This window comes from Mesoplodon densirostris, chromosome X, assembly GCF_025265405.1.
Source record: "Mesoplodon densirostris isolate mMesDen1 chromosome X, mMesDen1 primary haplotype, whole genome shotgun sequence".
Lineage (NCBI taxonomy): Eukaryota > Metazoa > Chordata > Mammalia > Artiodactyla > Ziphiidae > Mesoplodon > Mesoplodon densirostris.
The window spans coordinates 91,607,534-91,625,982 of NC_082681.1; the positions used below are offsets into that span (position 1 = coordinate 91,607,534).

At 44.7% G+C, this 18,449-nt stretch overlaps 1 protein-coding gene across 3 annotated transcripts in view; it reads left to right on the top strand.

Moving 5' to 3' along the window:
* The window catches only part of SMC1A (structural maintenance of chromosomes 1A), a 34,667-nt gene extending 17,005 nt beyond the window's left edge, over positions 1-17,662 (top strand). For all 3 annotated transcript variants that reach the window (XM_060086294.1, XM_060086296.1, XM_060086297.1), the window contains 9 exons: positions 1,692-1,837; positions 1,929-2,082; positions 3,140-3,250; positions 14,067-14,223; positions 14,699-14,853; positions 14,973-15,124; positions 16,257-16,326; positions 16,612-16,722; positions 17,156-17,662. In XM_060086294.1, the coding sequence (XP_059942277.1) occupies positions 1,692-1,837; positions 1,929-2,082; positions 3,140-3,250; positions 14,067-14,223; positions 14,699-14,853; positions 14,973-15,124; positions 16,257-16,326; positions 16,612-16,722; positions 17,156-17,239 (1,140 nt within the window). In that variant the 3' untranslated portion in view covers positions 17,240-17,662. The remainder of the gene's footprint in view (positions 1-1,691; positions 1,838-1,928; positions 2,083-3,139; positions 3,251-14,066; positions 14,224-14,698; positions 14,854-14,972; positions 15,125-16,256; positions 16,327-16,611; positions 16,723-17,155) is intronic.
* Positions 17,663-18,449: the final 787 nt, after the last annotated feature.

Below are 18,449 nucleotides of genomic sequence, written 5' to 3' on the forward strand. Positions count from 1 at the left end.
TTTTTTTTTTTTAAATGATACTGGCCATGATGCACAAAACCAGCATTCTTAGGCCATATGGCACCATCCATTGAGAGTCTTCAGAATACATTTCTCCTCAGTAATACATGAGGAAATCCAAAATGCTGGCACATAGGTTGATGTTTTTGTTTTGTTATTTATTTATTTATTTGGTTGTGCTGGGTCTTAGTTGCCGCAGGCGGGCTCCTTAGTTCTGGCATGCAAACTTAGTTGCGGCATGCGTGTAGCATCTAGTTCCCTGACCAGGGATTGAACCCAGGCCCCCTGCATTGGGAGTGTGGAGTCTTATCCACTGCGCCACCAGGGAGGTCCCCCAGGTCGTTTATTTTTTATTTAAAAAAAAATTATTATTATTATTTTCATATTTTGGCTGCTTTGGGTCTTCATTGCTGCGCATGGGCTTCCTCTAGTTGTGGCAAGCGGGGGCTACTCTTCGTTGCTGTGCGCGGGCTTCTCATTGCGGTGGCTTCTCTTGTTGCGGAGCACAGGCTCTAGGCGTGCGGGCTTCAGTAGTTGTGGCACACGGGCTCAGTAGTTGTGGCTCCTGGGCTCTAGAGCGCAGGCTCAGTAGTTGTGGCACATGGGCTTAGTTGCTCTGCGGCATGTGGGATCTTCCCGGACCAGGGCTTGAACCCGTGTGCCTTGCATTGGCAGGTGGACTCTTAACCACTGTGCCACCAGGAAAGCCCTGCATATTATTTCTTATGAGCCATTTGAGAGAAAGTTGCAGATATGTCCCCTTCTGTGACTTTCAGATCAAAATGAAAACATTCTCCTTTAAAAAAAAATCAGAGCATAATAGGTAAGATGACAGTCCCCTTTGACCACTCTCAATCCCAGTCCCCTTACTCTTCCTGGGGCTAATCTCATGTAGGGTGTATTCTTCCAGACCTTATAGGCATTTACTTAAATACTTTTTTTTTTTATTATTATTTTTTTTTTTTTTTGCGGTACGCGGGCCTCTCACTGTTGTGGCCTCTCCCGTTGTGGAGCACAGGCTCGGGACGTGCAGGCTCAGCGGCCATGACTCACGGGCCTAGCCGCTCCACGGCATGTGGGATCTTCCCGGACTGGGGCACGAACCCGTGTCCCCTGCATCGGCAGGCGGACTCTCAACCACTGTGCCACCAGGGAAGCCCTACTTAAATACTTTTGCATTCATATATATGTACTCATGCAAAGTGCACAGTATTGTTTTTGTGGGTGTTTTAAAAACATTGATGTTATTGCTCATGACAGTAGTCTTGGTGTGGAAAAGATGCTTAAATAACATTAAGTCAGAATATAGACTTTTAATTACAATCTAGTCTCAACTATGTAGACCTGTCCATAAGTAATGCTGAGGGGAAATAGGCTAAATGTTAATTGGTTCTCTCTGGCTGGTGGGATTACAAGTAATTTCTTACTTTCCTCCTACTTCATACTTTTCCTATACTTTGAACTTTTCTACAGCAGGCAACTTGTATATTGGGGTAAGGGGGAGGTCAACAAAATAATTTGGAAAAAGGTAAAAGAACTCAGAGGGGTGATGGGGGTTTGTAAAAGCAGAGCTCATTGAAGACAGATTCCAGCAAACTGTCTGGTGGAAAGGGTGGGGACAATGAGGGAAGATCCCAAGGTGAGCTGGGGAAAGCCTTCACTTCTTGTCCTGTTCACCGTGCTGGGACCAGGAGGAACAAAGACACATGAAGATCATAGATGAGACCATGGCCCAGCTACAAGACCTGAAGAATCAACACCTGGCCAAGAAGTCAGAGGTGAATGACAAGAACCATGAGATGGAGGAGATTCGTAAGAAACTGGGGGGCGCCAACAAGTGAGTGGGTTCAGGCCTGGGCCTGGGGGAGGTACGTAGTACGGGCAGCTTGCTGGATTTGGGTCTCACCTATCTCCCTGGATCTTCTTAGGGAAATGACCCATTTACAGAAGGAGGTAACAGCCATTGAGACCAAGCTTGAACAGAAACGCAGTGACCGCCACAACCTGCTACAGGCCTGCAAGATGCAGGACATCAAGTTGCCACTGTCTAAGGGCACCATGGACGATATTAGTCAGGAAGAGGTGAGTATTAAGGCTGGTGGTGGGTGTGAGCTGTGAACAACATAACCAGGAATGGGGGATGAAGGTGGCTAGGGAGGGCAGGTGAGAGAGAGAGAGAGAGAGAAAAGGATGGTGGGTGCAGGTGGTGAGAGACAAAAGGAGGGATGCAGGGGAGATGAGGCAGGGTGAGGCTGTGAAGGCAGGTGAGGTGAAAGGTAATAACCTTGGTGTGAGAGGGAAGTTCTTGGGGGTAGGGCTGCATGTCAGTAGGTGGTGAGGGAGGTAAGCCAGGAGAGGAGGAAGTCATTCATTAACCTTAGGGACTTGAGCTAAGATAGTTCCAGCAGGTGATGGATATTGGTAGGAGTGGGAATTGAGGGACATTAGCCAAGAGCAAAGGAAGATGGAATTGAGGGACCTGAGGGATGGTAACTTAGCTGCAGTGAGGGAGGTTGGCCAGGAGAGAGTTGGGTAAGGGACATCAGCAATGCAGAGGTGATGAAGCTTAGTTATGGAAAAGGGAGAGACACCAGCCAATAGAAGAGCCAAGGCATTTTATCCACTGGAAGTGAAGCTTGGTAGCAAGGGGCTGGGAATGTTAACTGAGAGGAGGTTTGCAGATATCTTGTCTTTGACCTGAACATGTATTTCAGTCCCACATGTCTTTCTCCCTCCTTTCTTCCCAAATAGCATTTCCATTTAATTCAGCAAAATATTTTGAACACCGGCAGTGTGCCAGGCATCATGGTAGCATGTGATATAATTACTCCTAATCCTAAGCACAGCCCTGCCAGGCAGGCATCGTCCGGTGTTACAGATGAGGGTTTGTGTGTTTAAATGAGGATTCAAGCAACAGCATGGCTTGCCCAGGGTCACGCGGTTAGTCGGCGGTAGAGCCCAATTTTGAACTCAGATCTTTCTCCTGTCAGAGCTGCTCTTCCTTTTGCCACAGGTACTTTCTAGCAAGGTGCTTCTCAAAGACATCGAAGGCTGCAAAGGAGCCCCTCAGCCCCCTCTAGAGGAGCAAGTGCTCTTATGGCCATTCGGGTCCATTTGACTCTCCCTCTTGCCATTGCAGGGTAGCTCCCAGGGGGAGGATTCAGTGAGTGGCTCCCAACGAACTTCCAATATCTATGCACGAGAGGCCCTCATCGAGATTGACTACGGCGACCTGTGTGAGGATCTGAAGGTGAGGCTCAGCCTCGGGGAGTGGGTACATCCTCCCAGCTGTCCAGAGAGAGGGTCAGCTCATCTGGGGGCCCTGTGGAGACAGACCATGTCTGGAAAGAGGGGCAAGCTGGCAAGGCGGGGGGTGGGGTGGAGTTGTGATCCATGGCTTCCCCCGATATGCACACACAGACACAGGCACATCTTCCACCTCCACCCCCAGCTGCCCCCATCCCTGCCTGTTGCCAGTCTTCCCCTTCCACCTGTGTACACATCTCAGCCCAGATACACGGAGAACAGGCTCCTGGACAGTGAACAGATAGACCTCGGGGGGTTCTCAGGGCTCTGTCCCAGGCATCCTTTCCTTCTCTCATCCTGGGTATCTCCTCTACTCCCCTGGCTTCAGCTGCCATCTCTATGCTAGGGCCCACAGGTACCTCAAACCCCAGCCTTCCTCCCCAAATCGGCCTCTTCTCTTCAGTGCCAGCCCCAGGTTCCAACCAGAAATCTGAGCCTTGTCCTTAACTCTCTCTCTCACTTTGCATATTCAGTGAATTACCAAGCCCTGTCAATTCTACCTTCCAAATATCTACTGAATTCTACTTTTCTCTGTTTCCACTGTCTCTCTAGTTCAGGCTGCTTTCACCACTCACATGGACTACTGTAGGAGCCTTCTAAATAGTTTCTGGTGCTTTCCAATCTTTCCTTATAGCCAGGCAGGGGGACTTGATTTTTTTTTTTTTTAACCTTTTTATTATGGAAAATTTCAAACAGATACAGAAGTAGAGAGAATGATACAATGAACCCCAGGTACCCATCATCCAGCTTCAATAATTAGCAACATATGGTCAATCCTGTTTTTTATACCCTTCCCCCTCCTGATTGGCACATTTTAAATCAAATTCTAGATATTCCATTCATAATTACCTCAGTATATATCTCTAGGACTCCTTTTTAAAAAATGTAACCACGATATTATACCAAAAAATTAGCACTAACTCTGTAATGTCACCTGATATTCAATAAATGTTTAGATTTCCATGAATGTCCCGTAAATATCTTTTTTAAAAATATTTTTTCTGGGCTTCCCTGGTGGCGCAGTGGTTGAGAGTCTGCCTGCCGATGCACGGGACACGGGTTCGTGCCCCAGTCCGGGAAGATCCCACTCGCCACGGAGTGGCTGGGCCCGTGAGCCATGGCCACTGAGCCTGCGCGTCCGGAGCCTGTGCTCCACAACGGGAGAGGCCACAACAGTGAGAGGCCCGCGTACCGCAAAAAAAATAAAATAAAATAAAATAATTTTCTGTGTTTAAATCAGGATCCAAGTGAGGTCCATGTGTTAAAATTGGTCTCTTATGGTCTATAACATTTTTTATCCCTTTTTATTTTTTTCTTGCTATTTATGGAAGAAACTGGGTCATTGGTCTTGTACAATTTTCTGTACTCTGAATTTGGCTGATTGTGTCCCATGATGTTTTTTGACATGTTCTTCCATCCTTGTGTTTCCTATAAACTGGTAGTTAAATCTGTGGTTTGATTGGATTCAGATTCATTTTTTATTTTGGGCAAGAATATATCATACATGGTACCGTGTACTCATGAACTTCCTTTTGCATCGCATCAGTAGACACTGAATGTCAGTTCTCTCTATCTTTGTAATGATAAGATTGATGAATGCTCAACACTACCTGTGAAATATTCTTGCCAGAAACTCAAACAAGGATCTGATTAAGCTTTTATGTCCACCAATTACATGAAACACTGGTGCCAGAGGAACATGTTAAATAAAAGCACAGGGATGCAGTTAACTAAATCCAGACTGTGGGAAACTCTAAAGGACAAAAGACCTGGTCTCTTCCATAAATAAATGGGAAGAAAGAAATAAACAGAAAGGGAGAACTTTTATAGGCTTATGAGACAAATCAACCAATTACAATATGTGGCCTTCCCTTGAATCCATTGCAAAGAAAAGAGAGGCAGGGGAATTTATAGATTAAATGAGATTTAAGAGACATATCAGCCAGTTGTAATGTGGGCACCTTATTTGGAACCTGCTTTGAAAAAAACCTGTAAAAAATTTTTTATGTAACACAATTGGGATGATTTGAACACTGACCAGATAGTTTATGATGTTCAGGAATTGCTGTTAATATTTTTAGGTGATAATGGTATTGTGGTTTTGTTTTTAAAATGTCCTTACCTTTTACAACAGTGGTTCTCAATGGGTGGGGTGGATTTTGCCTCCCCAGGGGACACTTGGTAATGTCTGGAGATACTCTTGTCACACCCAGTTGTCGCAACTGGGACAGGGGTTGCTACCAGTATCTAGTGGGTAGACAACAGGGATGCTGCTAAACATCCTACAGTGCACAAAGGACAGCCCCCACAACAACAAATTATTTGGCTCAAAATATCATTAGTGCTGAGATTCAGAAACCCTGTTTTAGAGGTACATACTGAAGTATTTATGGATGAAACATTTGAGATTTGGTTTAAAATAGTTGAATATAGAAAGAAATTGGGTATAGATGGCAGAGTATTGGCCATGAGTTGATAATTACTGAAGCTGGGTACGTGGGGTTCATTGTATTATTCTCTGCATTTCTGTGAATGTTTAAAAATTTACGTAATGTAAAGTTAAAAAAGGAAAAGCAATCATGATCACCATGTTCAGGTGTTATTAGCCCCATCAATCTTATAAAGTTCCCTATCAGCCTTTCACAGCTGGTTTCAGCAGCTATTAACGAACGATCATTGCCTACATCTATTAAGGGCTGCAAAATGGTAATTTTCTGATTCTTTCATTCCTCCTACATTTATTAATTGGATTTCTAAAAAAGAACTTTCTCACATCAACTGTTTAGTTCCCTTGAAATTCAGTTAGTACAGAAAAGGTAGAATAAATACTTAATTCTTTGCCTTTATTTACCAGCTTTCAGAATGACTTGGTTGCCCTTGTAACCTTTAAAGTTAGTGACCAGTGAGGTTTCTAATTTATATTTATTATAAACTTAAGTGTTGAAATGTCTTTTGGTATGTTTCAGTCTATTTGGAGTCATTTTTCTTTTTGATATTCAAATTGTCCCATTCTTGGCCAGCGGGAGCCACTTCAAGTTGATTTTTGCTATTGTTCTTATTAGATTTTTATTATGGAAAATTTCATATGCAGAAGTAAAATAGTACAGTGCTGTCTCATGTGGCCATCACCAGTTTCAGCAGTTATCAACTCATGGCCAAAGTTGTTTCATATGCACCCACACACACTCCAGCCTCCCCTTCCCACCCCCAGGTTATTTAAAAAATTCTGGGCACCATGTCATTTCATTTGTAAATATTTCAGGATGTATCTCTATAAGAGAAAGTTCTTAAAAATATTTAGAATCATTATCATACAAAAAACCCAATTACTTAACATTGGAGTTATATATTATTATGTAATTCCTTAATAATAGTATTATGATTAGTGTTCACATTTCCCTGATTGTTATACACACACACACTCACAGTTTGCTTGCTTGAACTGGGAGTCAAGTAAGATGAAAGAGAGATAGATGATTGATATAGTGATTGCTTGATGATGTCTCCTAAGTCTCATTTAATCCAAAAGTTCCCCCTCTGTCTGTTTTTATTTTTCTCTGCAATATTTATTGTTGTTGAAGAAATTCGCTCATTTCTCCTGAAGGATTTTCTGCATTCTGTACTTGGTTGATTGTATCCTGTGGTTTTTGAAATGTTCCCGCAGAACAAAGCAAAAAAAATAAGTTCTGCTGTCCCCCATAGTTCTTGTAAGTGGGTAGTTAGATGTAGATCAGTGTTGTTCAATAGAGATACAGTATCATCCACATGTGTAACTTTTAAAACATGAAATTAATTTTAATACTATATTTTGTTTAACCGAGTATATCCAAAAGAATGATCATTTCAATGTGTAAACAGTCTAAAAATTATTGATGAGAAATTTAACCATCTCTTTGTACTAAGTCTTCAAAATTCATTATCTATTTTAAGCTTCCAGCACATCTCAATTTGGATGCTAAATTTTACTCAGAAATACTTGATCTGTATTTAGATATCCTAAAATTTACAATTGAAAAAGGAGAACCACATACCCGAGTTGTTCCAAATATACTTAGAAGTTTTGTAGTAACTGAATTGAGTATCAGTTTTTAAATTTAAATTAGCTAGCATTCAATAAAATTAAAACTTTAGTTCCTCAGTCACACTAGCTGCGTTTTTCATGCTCAGTAGTGACATGTGGGTTGTGGCCACTGTATTGGACAGCTCAGATCTAGAGGTTTGATTAGATTGAAGTTTTGGGGTTTATTTTGGTCAAGACTACTTCATATGACGTCATTACTTCCATCAGGAGGTTTATAATGTCTGGTCACTGGCTCTTTTTGTGTGGCTTGCAGCCATGATGATTATTGCCTAGATCCATTACATAATTTGTCAGGGGTTGCAAAATGGTCATCTTATTCTATCATTTCTTTATTAGCTGGAATACTGTAAAGAGATTTCCTCTCGTCAATTATTTGGTTACCCTGAGGTAGTTTCTATAGGAAAGGCAGGATATATGTGCTTGATTCTTTCCCTTTATTTACCAGTTTATAAAATAATGAGGTGGTTCTTTGGCATTCTCAAGATTTGTCCACTGAGTTGTTTTCACGTTATTATGAACTTAAGGATTTAAACACATTTGACGTGTTGCACTCTGCTGTGGTTATTATCCTTCTCATTGCATCAAGGTGTTGTATCTTTGGCCAGTGGGAACTCGTTCAAGTTGGCTTCTGAATAATTTTGACACAACCCTTGTAGTCTTTTTTTTTTTTTTTTTTTTTTTTTTGGCTGTGCCACGTGGCATGTGAGATCTTAGTTCCCCGACCAGGGATTGAACCCGCACCCCCGTATTGGAAGGCAGATTCTTAACCACTGGACCACCAGGGAAGTCCCCTCCTGTAGTCTTTGATATCTTCCTTGCTTTCTGGTATGTCCGGGCTCATCCTTTACGTTTCCCACCGCAGATCTGGAATTAGCCATTTCTCTGAGAAGCTCTGACTTCTTTTAGTAGGGAATGCTATTATTTAGCAACTACCATCTGGACACTGGAATGTTCATGACTGCTGGGTTGCTCAGTGCTTCTAGAACTTTTCAGTAGACTGGGCTACAAAATGCATTTTTTATTAGAGGGAAAAATGTATCATGAGTTCATATTGATACTTCCAACTGAAATTGTAATTCTCACAGTTTAACGTTGATTTTATGTTTGAGTTTCCAATTATTCTTGCTAAAAATCTGGCTTCTAGCAAGTATTCAATAGTATATTTACTTTAGCCTATCATGTATATAGAAAATCATAATAAGATATTATTAGTAACAATTCGATTATTGAATGCTATTTAGGATTTTCTTGATGCTAATGGCTCATTAAGCTAATGGCTCATGGGGCATGGATAGTCGTGTTCCTATGTTTTAAAGTGATTTGAAAGAATCTTCTGAGTGTTTAACCAGCCTAATATATAGGCAGATTTCTTTTGTTTAGTTTTCAATTTTTAAAGGATTTTGCTTTTTAGTATTCTCCTTTATTTTTTCCAAGTTTAATTTTGAAACTTTTCAAACCTACAAGAAAAACTGAAAGAACAGTACAGTTGAACACCCATATGCCTTTCACCTTAGATTGACCAATGAACATTTTCCCAGTTTGCTTTCTCTCTAATCTCTCTTGACTCTCTCCCTCCCTCTGCACTGCACACTTTTTTTGTTTTTGCTGAACCTTTTGAAGGAAGTTGTAGACTTCAACTCTAAATTCTTTAGCATGCTGGAACGAGGGATTCTCCTCCATAACCGCAGTTCAATTTTTTTTTTACATCTTTATTGGAGTATAATTGCTTTACAATGGTGTGTTAGTTTCTGCTTTATAACAAAGTGAATCAGTTATACATACACATATGTTCCCTTATCTCTTCCCTCTTGCGTCTCCCTCCCTCCCACCCTCCCTATCCCACCCCTCCAGGCTGTCACAAAGCACCAAACTGATCTCCCTGTGCTATGCGGCTGCTTCCCACTAGCTATCTACCTTACGTTTGGTAGTGTATATATGTCCATGCCTCTCTCTTGCTTTGTCACAGCTTACCCTTCCCCCTCCCCATATCCTCAAGTCCATTCTCAAGTAGGTCTGTGTCTTTATTCCTGTCTCACCCCTAGGTTCTTCATGACTTTTTTTTTCCTTACATTCCATATACATGTGTTAGCATACGGTATTTGTCTTTCTCTTTCTGACTTACTTCACTCTGTATGACAGACTCTAGGTCTATCCACCTCATTACAAATAGCTCAATTTCGTTTCTTTTTATGGCTGAGTAATATTCCATTGTATATATGTGCCACATCTTCTTTATCCTGTCCTCTGTTGATGGACACTTAGGTTGCTTCCATGTCCTGGCTATTGTAAATAGACCTGCAATGAAGATTTTGGTACATGACTCTTTTTGAATTATGGTTTCCTCAGGGTATATGCCCAGTAGTGGGATTGCTGGGTCATATGGTAGTTCTATTTGTAGTTTTTTAAGGAACCTCCATACTGTTCTCTATAGTGGCTGTACCAATTCACATTCCCACCAGCAGTGCAAGAGTGTTCCCTTTTCTCTACACCGTCTCCAGCATTTATTGTTTCTAGATTTTTTTTTTTTTTTTTTTCTGTATGCGGGCCTCTCACTGTTGTGGCCTCTCCCGTCGCGGAGCACAGGCTCCGGACGCGCAGGCTCAGCGGCCATGGCTCACGGGGCCAGCCGCTCCACGGCATGTGGGATCCTCCCGGACCGGGGCACAAACCCGCATCCCCTGCATCGGCAGGCAGACTCTCAACCACTGCGCCACCAAGGAAGCCCTGTTTCTAGATTTTTTGATGATGGCCATTCTGACTGGTGTGAGATGATATCTCATTGTAGTTTTGATTTGCATTTCTCTAATGATTAATGATGTTGAGCATTCTTTCATGTGTTTGTTGGCAGTCTGTATATCTTCTTTGGAGAAATGTCTATTTAGGTCTTCTGCCCGTTTTTGGATTGGGTTGTTTGTTTTTTTGTTATTGAGCTGCATGAGCTGCTTGTAAATTTTGGAGATTAATCCTTCGTCAGTTGCTTCATTTGCAAATATTTTCTCACCACTCTTCTTCAACATAGTTTTGGAAGTTTTAGCCACAGCAATCAGAGAAGAAAAGGAAATAAAAGGAATCCAAATCGGAAAAGAAGAAGTAAAGCTGTCACTGTTTGCAGATGACATGGTACTATACATAGAGAATCCTAAAGATGCTACCAGAAAACTACTAGAGCTAATCAATGAATGTGGTAAGGTAGCAGGATACAAAATTAATGCGCGGAAATCTCGGGCATTCCTATACACTAATGATGAAAAATCTGAAAGTGAAATCAAGAAAACACTCCCATTTACCATTGCAACAAAAAGAATAAAATATCTAGGAATAAACCTACCTAAGGAGACAAAAGACCTGTATGCAGAAAATTATAAGACACTGATGAAAGAAATTAAAGATGATACAGATAGATGGAGAGATATACCATGTTCTTGGATTGGAAGAATCAACATTGTGAAAATGACTCTACTACCTAAAGCAATCTACAGATTCAATGCAATCCCTGTCAAACTACCACTGGCATTTTTCACAGAACTAGAACAAAAAAATTTCATAATTTGTATGGAAACACAAAAGACCCCGAATAGCCAAAGCAATCTTAAGAACAAAAAACGGAGCTGGAGGAATCAGGCTCCCTGACTTCAGACTATACTACAAAGCTACAGTAATCAAGACAGTGTGGTACTGGCACAAAAACAGAAAGATAGATCAATGGAACAGGATAGAAAGCCCAGAGCTAAACCTATGCACATATGGTCACCTTATCTTTGATAAAGGAGGCAGGAATGTACAGTGGAGAAAGGACAGCCTCTTCAATAAGTGGTGCTGGGAAAACTGGACAGGTACATGTAAAAGTATGAGATTAGATCACTCCCTAACACCATACACAAAAATAAGCTCAAAATGGATTAAAGACCTAAATGTAAGGCCAGAAACTATCAAACTCTTAGAGGAAAACATAGGCAGAACACTCCATGACATAAATCACAGCAAGATCCTTTTTAGCCCACCTCCTAGAGAAATGGAAATAAAAACAAAAATAAACAAATGGGACCTAATGAAACTTCAAAGTTTTGCACAGCAAAGGAAACCAATAAACAAGACCAAAAGACACAGTTCGGGCTTTCCTGGTGGCGCAGTGGTTGAGAGTCCGCCTGCCGATGCAGGGGGCACGGGTTCGTGTCCCGGTCTGGGAGGATCCCACATGCTGCGGAGCGGCTGGGCCCGTGAGCCATGGCCGCCGAGCCTGCGTGTCCGGAGCCTGTGCTCCGCGATGGGAGAGGCCACAACAGTGAGATGCCCGCGTACCGCAAAAAAAAAAAAAAAAAAGTTCAGTTTTATATCTAAGAAAATTAATAATTTTATGTCAATATTCCACCCATATTCAAATTTCCCTAGTTGTTACAAAGTGTCTTTTGTAGTAGTTTGTTTTTTTTAAGCTGTGATCCAATCAAATTCATGCATTGCTTTTGGTTGTTCTCTTTAGTTTCTTTTATTTAGTTAGTTTCTTTTAATGTGGAGCAGTCCCCTCACTTTTTTTCATAACATTGGTGTTTTGAACAGTCTACATGTTGTCTCGCAGAACAGGATATGTTATGGGTACATTATGGATATGTTAGTTTCCTTTCATTACTCTGTTAATTTGTTCCACCTAACCTTGTATTTCCTATGAATTGGAAGTTTGAACTATTTTAGAGGCTTGATAGACTTGGGTTAAGTAATTTTTTGGCAAAAATATTTCACTGTGTACTCCCCCTCCCCGCTGTCTGTGCAGCGTGGCTTGCCGAATCTTAGTTCCCCTAGCAGAGATTGAACTCGGGCCATGGTAGTGAAAGCACCAAGTCCTAATCACTGGACCGCCAGGGAACTCCCCACTGTGTACTTTATATTGCACCACGCCAGGAGGCACATAGTGTTAGGGTGTCCCACTATTCATGATTCTAGGTTTGATCCTCAGTTAAGGTATCAATTGCCAGATCTCAATGCTAAGCATACACTTTTACCTTTGTAAGTAATAAGGAATCTTTAGGGTGATTCTTTGGCATCTTGTCAGTATCTTGTTCCCCAACAGTTTTTTTACCCAGTGGCTTTCACATTTTGATTCAATTTAATTTTGTTTTATAATTATGTAAATTCTTCATTTGGTCCTGAAACCAGAAGTATAATACAAGGTATGTGAAGAGAAGTTTAGCTTTCTTTCCTGTCCAACTTCACCTCCCTTCCTGTATGTGTGACCATTTTAGTTTTTGGATTATCTTTTTGTTGTTGTTGTATTTTTAAAATACAAATATATTTGTATGTAAATTATTCACATTTCCTCTCTTAGGTAAAAGATAGCATTCTATTGTGTACCTTTCATATTTTACTTATACTGTATCCACGAATCACTCCATACATATATATAGAGAGAGATGTTCAGAAAGGCTTTTCTAAAATATATATATATATATTCATGTCCTTCCTGTGCTTGAAGCCATTCAGTGGTACCTCACCTCCCTTGGGAAAAAGTCCAAATTTCTTAAAAGGCCCATTATCATTGGGCTTCTTCATGTGCCTCCAGCTTTGTCTCTTTGCCTAGCGCACAGGCATGCGTGTGCTTACACACACACACACACACATACACACACACACACAGTTGCTACTATTGCCATGTTGAATTGCCCTTTGCTTATTTGTTTGGCCTTTTTTTTTTCCTGCTGTGCTGTGTGGCTTGTGGGGTCTTAGTTCCCTGATCAAGGATTGAACCTGGGCCCCGGCAGTGAAAGCGCTGAGTCGTAACCACTGGACCGCCAGGGAATTCCCCTGTTTGGCTTTTGAAGTTCATTAAAGTTGATTACTTTTTTGAATTGCTTTGATTTCCTTGAATGAACCATGAATAAACCCTGGTTTTGCATGTGATACTCCTGTCTGCATAGAAGACTGTTCCTTCTCTCTGTCCTCACCATTCATCCTACAGGCCTGAGCTTAAAAATATTCCTGGAAGCCTTCCCTAGCCCCATTGTCTGAGTTAGGTGCCCTTCTTGTGTGCTGACCCATCACCATCTGTTTATCATTGTTTGGGTATTCACCATACGATGTTCTGATTGTTTGCTTATATGCATTCCTCTGTTAGTCCATGAGCTCTATGAACACAGGAGCCATGACTCACAGGATATGAGTGGCCAGTGCCTGGCATTGGAAGGCATTCAGTAAATATTTATTGACTGAAAGTGGCAGAAAGGCACAAGCCCATACATGCATCACAATATCCATAAGACCTAAAACCAAGTTCAAATGGGATTTGCTCAGGTGTGGTGATCTGAGCAGAAAACGTGAGTTGCCTTATTCGTTGTAGAGCTGTAAGTGGAGTCCAGACCAGCCTATGTGGGAGCCTCTAGGTCACCCTGGGATGGCGCTGGCTCATGGCCTGGGCTGAGAGCCAGAGAGGGGCACCACCAGCTGCTCCTCCTGAGAGATGGAGAGGTTGACAGGGCCTGGGGGAAGGGCTAGAGATGAGAAAAGCGACGTCAGCCTGTAATTTCTAGGGACGGTGGGAATGATTACTGTTGGCACGACCTGATGAGAGGAGCAGGGTTAGGGAAAAAGAACCTGCCTTCTGCGTGGGAGTAGGTCCCCAGGCCCCCGCCCGGATCAGGTATGTCTGTAGGGGCCTGGCCCTTCTTGATGTTGCTGGACCTGGGATTTGCAGGATGCCCAGGCCGAGGAGGAGATCAAGCAGGAGATGAACACACTGCAGCAGAAGCTGAATGAGCAGCAGAGTGTGCTCCAGCGTATTGCTGCCCCCAACATGAAGGCCATGGAAAAGCTGGAAAGTGTCCGAGACAAGTTCCAGGAAACCTCAGACGGTAAGGGTTTCCTCTTCTTCTTGGTTCTAAGATGAGGGCAGGAGGCTAGAGGTATGGCAAGGGCCTGTTATACATCACAACGGCTCCTGTTTTTACGTGCTTTCTTACTCGAAACTCCCAAGAGCCCTAAACAGTAGGGATTATCACACCTGTTTTATAGAGTAGAAAACTGCTGAGGTTTAGAGAGAATGAGTGACCTGCCTGAGGTCACACAGCTGGTTGCTGGTAGAGCCCAGGGAAGAATCCGTGTTATGTGGCTGTAAGCCCATGTTTCTTCCTTTGCACTATGTGGCTGGCCCACTGGATACAGGTGATCGTGGAACTGTCTTCCTGGGCCCCTCCGCAGGCACTCCTCTTCCTGTGGGATGTCCCTGCTCTGTGGATTGTCAGTTGTAGGTCATTTTTGCCAGGGCATGGTCCTCAGCCTTGGCAGAGCCTGGGTACTGAGGGGTCACCTGTCTTTCCCTTGTGGCAGAATTTGAGGCAGCCCGAAAGCGAGCCAAGAAGGCCAAGCAGGCATTTGAACAGATCAAGAAGGAGCGCTTTGACCGCTTCAATGCCTGTTTTGAATCAGTGGCCACCAACATTGATGAGATCTACAAGGCCCTGTCCCGTAACAGCAGTGCCCAGGTAGGCTGGAGCCCCTTACCCAACTAGCCCCTACCCATCCTCATTTGCCCTTCCCTCTAGGCTTCCTGTCCTCATCCCCATCTAGACCCAGACCCTTGACCCATCTCCTTTCCCCCTAGGCATTCCTGGGCCCTGAGAACCCCGAGGAGCCCTACTTGGATGGCATCAACTACAACTGTGTGGCTCCTGGCAAACGCTTCCGGCCCATGGACAACTTGTCAGGGGGGGAAAAAACAGTGGCAGCTCTGGCCCTCCTCTTTGCTATCCACAGGTAAGGCTGTGCCCGCCCGCCCCCCCCCCCCCCAGGGCAGTTGGTGGAGACTGTACTGAGGCCACTGGAGGCTCTGGGGTCCAAGGATATGCAGAGTTATGCCGAGGTGAAGATGATCTGGTGGAGTCTGGATTGAATCCCTGTTTCCCTACCTACTACAGCATATGTGGCCTTGGTTTCCTGGACCTGTCTTCCCAATCCAGCCTCATCCACTCAGCATGCCCTCCCCTGCATGTATTCAGTCCCACCTCCAGGCTTTTGCTCACATGTTTGCTGGCTCATAAGCCCTTTTCATGCAAATCTAGCTTGGCCATCACCTTCCACCCCTTCACATCTCATTCTCTTCCTCCTGTTCCTCTAGGAAGCCTGCTTCAACCACTGTGGCATACCCTGACCTCCCCCTCCTGAATGCCAACAGTACTTGAATCTGACTCCCCCCCACAACTTAGTGCTTGATTGTACAGCATCATTCAGTGAGCATTTCTTGAGGGCTGCTCTGTACCAGACCTTGTTGGGGGATTAGGGACACAGCTGAGTCAGACGTGGTTTTTGTCTTCGAGGAGCTCATGGTCTACTGGAAGCCAGATGTGTAAACAGACAGTGAGCTAAATATTGTAACCGGGTGAGCGTGTGAGCTGTGGATGCACAGAGGAGAGCCACCAACCCAATCTGGGAGGGTGTGGGTAGCCAGGAAAGCCTTTCAAGGGCAGCTAACACTTGAGCAGGAAATGCAAAGGATAAGTAGAAGTTAGCCAGGGAGACCAGTCGGCATTCCCAGGCAGAGGGTACAGCATGTGCAGAGGCAGGGAGACATGGTGTGAGTGGGTGGGGTAGACCTCCAGGTAGCTTGGTCAGTATGGCCAGAGCCTAGGACACTTTATCTCCCCAGCCAACCTGGACGCTCCAGAGAGGACCATGTCTTCTGTTCTGTGGGATCCTGGAGCGCAGGGCTGGATGCAAAGGAGGACTCAGTTGGTATATTGGCCTTTAGGGGCTCAGGCAACATTCAGACCTGGGTTCTTCAGGCTCTGAAGAAATGGAAGGGGGTGCTGGCCTGTGTGATGGGCTCCGGGGCTGTCATGCCCCGCCCCTGCCCCCATCAGTGTCAGCTCACCTACTGGTTCCCTCCCAGCTACAAGCCAGCCCCCTTCTTCGTCCTGGATGAGATCGATGCTGCCCTGGATAACACCAACATTGGCAAGGTGGGTGCAAGGAAAGTGGGGCCCGGGAGGGAGGCCCCCAGGTCGGGGCTGGGTTTCAGGGAACAGCTCCTGAGTGCGCCCTAGCCATTCCTGCAGCCTGTCCTCTGTGCCTGGGAGGCTGGGCCCAGGGTCAGCCGCACTGTGCTAGTCAGTGGCCTCCTTTCAGCCTCTCTTCCCCCAACCCTCCACCCCCTACCCCACCCCACCTGCCTCTGGCTCTGACTGGATAAGACAGGGAGTGTTAGGGCTTCAGCCCTGCTAAGTGCTCCACGGCCCCTCCCACAGGTAGCAAATTACATCAAGGAGCAGTCGACTTGCAACTTCCAGGCCATCGTCATTTCTCTCAAGGAGGAGTTCTACACCAAGGCTGAGAGCCTCATTGGAGTCTACCCCGAGGTAGGGCGGGCCTGGCTCAGGAGCCGGCCCCACTCCCTGCCTGACTCCCCAGGGCAGGAAGGGAAGGCTGCAGTGGAGGGGCACAGGGGTGGGGGAGCATAGGGACTCAGGTCCTGAATGGCCATCTGGGCTTGTTGGAGCCCTGCCCTGGAGGCTGAGCCAGCTCAGCTGGGCAGGGCCATTGCATTTGGGGACAGGTGGAAAGGCGAGGCAGAGGCAGCCAGACAGCAGAGAAAAGGATGAGAGTGCAGAGATAGGCAGGAAAAGAAGGCACATGGGACTGAGTACATCCTCTCATACCCGGAGAACCATTGCCTGCGCTTTGGGCAGGTATGTAGGGAGGAGGGTTTGAGGCCCCACAATCCTGGGGCACTTGACCCCTCTTAATTCTCTCCTTACAATTTTATTTTTCTTTTTCTCCATCCTCCTTCAGCAAGGGGACTGTGTGATCAGCAAAGTCCTGACCTTCGACCTCACCAAGTACCCAGATGCCAACCCCAACCCCAATGAGCAGTAGCAGTAGTTCTGCCCTCCTGCCCTGTCTGGATCCCTAAGTTACGCCTCTCCCAGTCTCTGGATATTTGGCTCCCAACCTTCCCCTACCTCCTGTCCCTGTTTGGTAAGTCATGGGGTCTAGGCACTGCTATCAAGCATGAAGAGGAACAGAGGTGATGTTAGTTCTGGAGCAAAAATTCCTGAGCTTCAGGGAGCATCCTGGCCTCTGGAACGAGGTGCTGAGCTGAACTGAGCTGAACAGGGCCATCTGTCCATCCCCCCCTTCCGCCACCCTGGACCTTACCCCCTCACCCATAATCATGGATTCCTTGGGCCCCCTGCATTTTGCTTGTGTGTGGGTATGTACGTGTGTGTATATGTGTCCACATGTGCGCATGTGGGTGTGTTTGCAAAATAATAAAGATATTGGAGACCCATTTTAGAAGGAGCCTAGGCTGAATTTGATTCCAAGAGAGCTTAGTATGACAGCACCCCGGCGCTGGGCATAGTTATTCCAGACCTCAGGATTCAGGCAGTTACGTGAAACCACCCTCATTCACTCATTAATGTTTTCATTCATTTCGTGTGTTCATCAAATACATAACTGAACACGCTCTTTGTCAGACTCTATGCTAGGAATACAGAACTGAATCAGACATGATCTCTACCCTCCTACTAAGGAGATGCTAGTGGGTTCATGAGTTCCCGTGGTTAGCTGAATCATGTATAGGTGCTTTGAATTTGAGAAGAGGATGATCAGCTCCAGGCTTCCTGGAGGTCACATTTGAGCTGGACCTTGACAAGTTGGTAGGATTTGGTTGGGTGCTAGGAGCAGAGCCTGGGCTCTGGGGACAGTTCTAGTCCCATTTTTTTATCGCTTACTAGTTTGACACTGGGCAAGTCATTTGACCTTTCTGTGCCTGTTTCCTCAACTGTAAAATGGGGCTAACAGTATTTACCTACCTCATAGGATTTAATGGTGTCAAACTCCTCACTGGAGGCCTTATCCCTGCTTGGAGCCCACTAGGTGCCAACCCCTCAGAACACAAGCCTTCTCATGCCTTACCCCTGAGGGCTTCTGATCCCAGTTGTTAGGGACAGAAGGAGCCTCCAAATCTGGGAGATGCTGAATGCCCTGGTTATTGGGAAAGTTCCAGGGCATTGATGGGGTTTACCTGGTAAGTGGAGGACCTAAGGCACCCTATCGCTTCAATCATGTATGATAACTGGGT